Genomic DNA, 5,684 nt, shown 5'->3' on the forward strand with positions numbered 1-5,684 from the left:
TTCATACAGTGCAAGGGTTACACGTTGCCGCACTCCAAAGTCAGGAACATCTTCTGCTGCAAAGATAATATCTGCAACAAGGACGTAGTACTAGTTTCCAAGGTCCAGCATACGATTACACCGACGCCAACATCAGTTACAACACCTGCACCTGCGCCTGGGCCTGTGCTTGAACCAGATTTCTCCACAGAAGTTGCTTTAACTATTCTGATTGCGCTGATGATCATCTTTTGGGCGACGGGCATGTCATTCTTTATCTTCTCGTACTTCTCTTACGGATTGCGGATTTCCGAGCCGTGTTTGATGTTCTACGCCGAATCGTGCGATTCAGATGAGAAGAGCATTGTATCAAAACCGCCGATCTTTTGGTTGGGAAGCCAAGGAAAGTTGGTTGTGTTACCGTATATTCACATCGACGGTGATGATAAGATTCGATATTAAATTTAACGGATTATTTCGTAACTTTTGGTAACTTGCTACAATGTTCAATTATTATCAACTAATTTTTATGCGCTTTTTGTAGATACTGCCTTTATTATATTCTTTTCATTTATGTCAAATACTTTGTGTACATTATGCATCGGAATATTACAATAAAAACAAAAATTAAAAATAATTTATCTTGTATTTATTATATAAACTTTTTGCTGCCCAATGTCAGCAAGAAAAAACACACAACCCTCTATATTATTTATTATTTATTATTTATTATTACCAGAAGAAATTTACAAGGTATGTATTTCATACCTGGAAACCTGCAGAGGTAAATAAAATTACCTGTTCGCAGTCTGGTTACAAAGGAAAAAGAAAAATATAAACAAAACTTAAAATTAAGACTTATAACTAAGATATATACATTTGGCATTAGCTTCTAATAACAAATTTGTGTATTGCATACAGAAACAATTTTTTTCTTTTATTATTTTTCTAACAGTTGTATCGTATCCAGTCTTTTATGATTTGCTTTTGAGGGTATTTATTTATATTTAATACTTTTAGTCGATTAGGAAGCTCATTATATACATTAATTGCTTTCATATAGCTGTTCTTATTGCTGATTCTCTTATTTGTTTTTGTATTTATAAAAAATGAGTTTTCATTACTATCTGTAGTGAACACGCTTATTATATTAGCAACTTTGTTCTAGAGAATATAGCTTTATTTTTAAACAGTATTACATTTCTATAATCAATACGATTTTTTCTACTGTAAGAATTTTTTTTTTTAATATGTTAAGTAAAATTCAGATTATTTAATTCAAACTTAAAAACTTCGTAATTATTTTTAATGAAAAAATGTATTTAGAGAAGTAAAAGTAATAATTTAAAGTCATTTTAAACTAAATTGAAATACTATCTGACGTACTGCGTTTCGAATTTCGCGCGGATCGATGAATCGAAATGGCGTCGCTGAGCAACATATATACATAGCTCGAACTTCCTCTCTTGCATCAGCTGTTGGAGAGAGCGCAACTGTCACTAACTTCAGCTCTCGTTTTTACTTTGTTTTTGATGAAAGCTTTGAGGTTAAACGTAGACCTCAGACTGCTTTACAATAGTATTTTTATACTTACGAGATCGCTTTAAATACTGTGGATTCAATGACGTGACAAGTGTTCGAAGAAAGGTGTAGTTTTTGATAAACAGACATAGTGTAATGAAACCTCAAATACTGATCAACATATCACAAAATTATACATATAAAAAAGGTAATAATCTTTTTGCTTATAAAAATTTATTTGTATGGTTTGCTTAAAGTACTTTGAAAAGTTTTCTTTTCTGTTTCTACGAGTTAACTTAATCAATACCGTAACATCGGCGTTGGAAATAGCTATATGATTTTGGAAAATTAATATAAATGTCGTTTGACTTTGTAGTTCAATTCATTGAAAATATAAAGAATCTAAATATAACTATGTCATAACAACAGTCAACAAATTCATATCACGTAGTACTGGTTCTTCAAAGTTTTTAACATCACCAATGATTTTATAACCTCAAATTTTTTCATTCGAATTCAGTAATGACATCGTTAAAACACGGTACGTTCTATTCATGAGTAAAAATACATATTATTGGAATATATTAGCTTTAGTTGTCTAACTCTCATTGCATTTTCCAACACTTTAATTCGATTGTGAAGTTTTATTTTTCAGTTTAGCTTATAATATCATGTATTATACATGCTCTAATTTTAAGTGACGTCAAAATCGTGTGTCAAACCTTTGACGTTACTAAAACGTATCTTTAAATGTTAATAACCTACAAAATATTTTCTTAAAAATATTACGAAATTAATAAATATAAGTCATAGTTCGTATTAAAAATAAATTATATAGATACACTGAATAAAATATGAAATATAATTATTTTGCAATGTATTAAAATGAAAAATCATATAGCTGTTCAACTCGAAATGCACCGGGTTAATCTATTTAATGCTTAAAAAAAAATAAAAAAAAAAATATTTATAAACTATGTTTGTTGTTATTTATCATCAAAAATAGTCAACTTTCCTTAAAGTTAGAAATGCTTGTTAAAACAGATTCTTTTTATTACAGAAACAAGAACAGCATTTGCAGATATGAAGAATTTTTTATATATACGTGCACTACCAGAAGTTTGAAGAAATCGTTTTTTTCTAAAAAAATGGCGAATTCTTCTTTTATGCAACGATTTGTTGAAGAAATCGACTATGAAGAAATCGAGACTGAAGAAATTGTGGGAAAAGGTTCTTTTGGAGTGGTTTGGAAGGGAAAATGGAAAGGTCAATCCGTGGCGATAAAGCATATAAATTCGGAAGGTGAAAAAAAAGCATTTGCCGTAGAAGTACGTCAATTGTCTAGAGTTGTTCATTCCAATATAGTTAAACTTTATGGAGCTTGTACGAAAAATCCCGTTTGCCTCGTAATGGAGTACGCAGAGGGCGGATCTCTTTACAATGTCTTACATTCAAATTTACAACTATCATACACGGCAGGACATGCCATTAGTTGGGCACTTCAATGTGCTAGAGGTGTCGCCTACCTGCATAATATGCAGCCGAAGCCCCTTATTCACAGAGATTTGAAACCTCCTAACTTATTACTCATTTCTGGCGGACAGACGCTTAAAATTTGTGATTTCGGTACCGCTTGTGATTTAAATACTTATATGACGAACAACAAGGGATCGGCAGCCTGGATGGCTCCGGAAGTTTTCGAAGGTTCTAGCTATACAGAAAAGTGTGACGTATTTAGTTGGGGCGTAATTCTGTGGGAAACATTATCGCGTAGAAAACCTTTCGATGATATAGGCGGCTCGGCGTATAGAATAATGTGGGCTGTGCACGTTGGACAAAGACCGTCGCTACTCGAGAATTGTCCACCAATCATAGAAGATCTTATAGTCAATTGTTGGAGTAAAGTACCTGATCAAAGACCGTCTATGAACGAGGTTGTTGATATTATGTCAGATTTGTTAGAATTTTTTAGCGGGCATTTAAAACCTATCGATTATTCTCATACGAATGAAATGAAAAAAGCAAATAAATCGGAGTCGAACGGTAGTAGCATCGATAGTACTATGAAATCGAATTTGGATTCTTCAATGGATTACGATTCGTATAACTCTCTACGTTTCAATGGCAATAACACGGAGAAAAACGAACAACCGAATCTTAAGCCTGTATCAAAACCAAATTACGATAATATATTAGATCAGTCAAAAGCTTCTAAAAATGTTGATAACGCAAACTCGTATAAGCCGTCTCTCGTAAAAGTACCTAGACCCTTGAAACAACAAATCGAACCTCAACCTGTAATCAATTTCGATAAGAATAACAGTAAAATGCCACCCAAGATTCTAGTCAACAATCAATCTTTCAATCCACTCATACCCAATATGCCTCGATTAGAGTTCATGTTGCAAAATACGAATGCCGAAAACCTAGAAATGGTTTGCAACTTGATAGATCAAGATTTAAGACCGATAATGCCAAACGATAGCTGCACAATGTCCATAAATATTTTCAAAGAGCACTTCTTGTTGACAGAAGAGTACTTCAAGGTTCAAAATGAAATTTCGCTCTTTAGTCATCACAAGGGTAAAATGCTCTCGAATTTAAGCGCTAACAACGTCCTGTTTCAAGAGGTGATAGAAAAATTAGAAGACGAGAAAGAATCCTTGATTAAACTCTACAAAAATCTCAAGCGGCAGCTAGAAATCATAAAACTTCGCAAAACTAACACGATACCTGTTGCAGCCTTATAAATTATGTAATTTTTAATACTAATTTTAAGAAAAACTGTTAACGATCTGTATCTAGTCCGTAGGTTTTTTAAACTACCCTCCACGTATGAATATAAGTGTAAATAGCGTGCGTTTTTCTGTAATATAAAAATGTTGTACAAATAAAACTACACATGTTTAACAAAATCTGACGACTCAGTACATTCTTTATGTTACCCTGCTAAAATTCGACCGAACAACAAATACTTACATTTGTAAAAAAATTTTAAAAATTTAAACCTCAAAATCACGCGATGAAACGTTCGAAATCAGTACGTCACAATTTTACATCACGTATCAAAATTACATAAAGGAATGTGTAATTTTAATACATCATAAAATCACTTAAATATTTTCAACAGGTTACAAACGTAACGAAAACCTCAAATACAAAGCAATTCGATTTTCCGAGCAAAGGCGCGCGCCTCAATCGAGTATCAAGCGATTCCCAAGCAATCATCGAATAATCCACGCCGTTCGCGTGGCAAGTTGACGCTCTCCCTGTTCGAGCTTCTCTCGAAGCAAGGTCCATTTGCCAGTGCCAATACGCAGATGGAAAGAGCATCTTAGCGTGTCGGCGGCGCAGGTATGACCCGATGCATTGGCGCGTCCCGAGTGGACTCATCTGCGATGCTAAGTGCTGAGAACGCGCGTGTACGTATACGCCGACGCGTTTCCGCGTATAACAGCGATGTGTATGCAGGAGCCTCTCTGGTTGCAGAATATCCGTCGGAGAAGCTTTGGCAGCTCGAGCGTGCTGCATTAGCGCGCTCGTGCCAAAGCTGCAACAGTTCAAATTTACATCTCCGTGGTGGACTTATAGCTCGCTGCTCGCTTGCGCGATCCAGAGGCTTGCGCTTGCCTCTCGCTTTGGCTCTCGAATTAATTACCGAGAGCTGCGAGAGAGAGAGAGAGAGATTCCGGAAGCGCGAGTGAAGTTGGAGCTTCTTAAGTTTTCGCGATGCGGGCGGAACGTGAGGCAATCGTTCGTGCGATTGCATAACTCTGGAGATTAACGCAAAGATTGTTGTTCAAATTTATTTACAAGCTAACAATCGCGGCAATACGAAGCAGCTCCGATGTTCATTCGAGTGAAGGACACATCTCTGCGCATAAGCTCGAGTCTCTGTGCTATCAGTATCATGCACCGCTGACTGACGATCAAGAAAATCATCCAAGCATGACGCGCTGCTCTCCCCAAATACACTGTCTGTTGCTCACAAAGTGTACACACACGCGTAAACGATGCACGAGCGTAACCAGCGACTCTTATCCAGACGCAGATACAGAGCATCCGCGGCTCGATAACTCGAAGAAGACGGAAGATGAGCAGCTTATTAGCGAGCTTTCAGCCTCGTGTTTGCAAGGGAGTCTCTTGATTCGCGATGTCTGTTAATTCGCTGCACTTCCTCGAGA

The 5,684-nt window shown here is 35.8% G+C and overlaps 1 protein-coding gene across 1 annotated transcript; it reads left to right on the forward strand.

Moving 5' to 3' along the window:
- The first annotated feature begins 1,452 nt into the window (after nucleotides 1–1,452).
- On the forward strand, nucleotides 1,453–4,415 carry LOC100120628 (mitogen-activated protein kinase kinase kinase 7). The gene is made up of 2 exons (XM_001604199.6): nucleotides 1,453–1,708; nucleotides 2,561–4,415. Exon 2 carries the CDS (start codon nucleotides 2,649–2,651, stop codon nucleotides 4,248–4,250), a length of 1,602 nt encoding a protein of 533 aa, XP_001604249.1. The 5' UTR covers nucleotides 1,453–1,708; nucleotides 2,561–2,648; the 3' UTR covers nucleotides 4,251–4,415.
- The last annotated feature ends 1,269 nt before the right edge of the window (nucleotides 4,416–5,684 follow it).

The sequence above is a fragment of the Nasonia vitripennis genome, chromosome 2 (assembly GCF_009193385.2).
Source record: "Nasonia vitripennis strain AsymCx chromosome 2, Nvit_psr_1.1, whole genome shotgun sequence".
Lineage (NCBI taxonomy): Eukaryota > Metazoa > Arthropoda > Insecta > Hymenoptera > Pteromalidae > Nasonia > Nasonia vitripennis.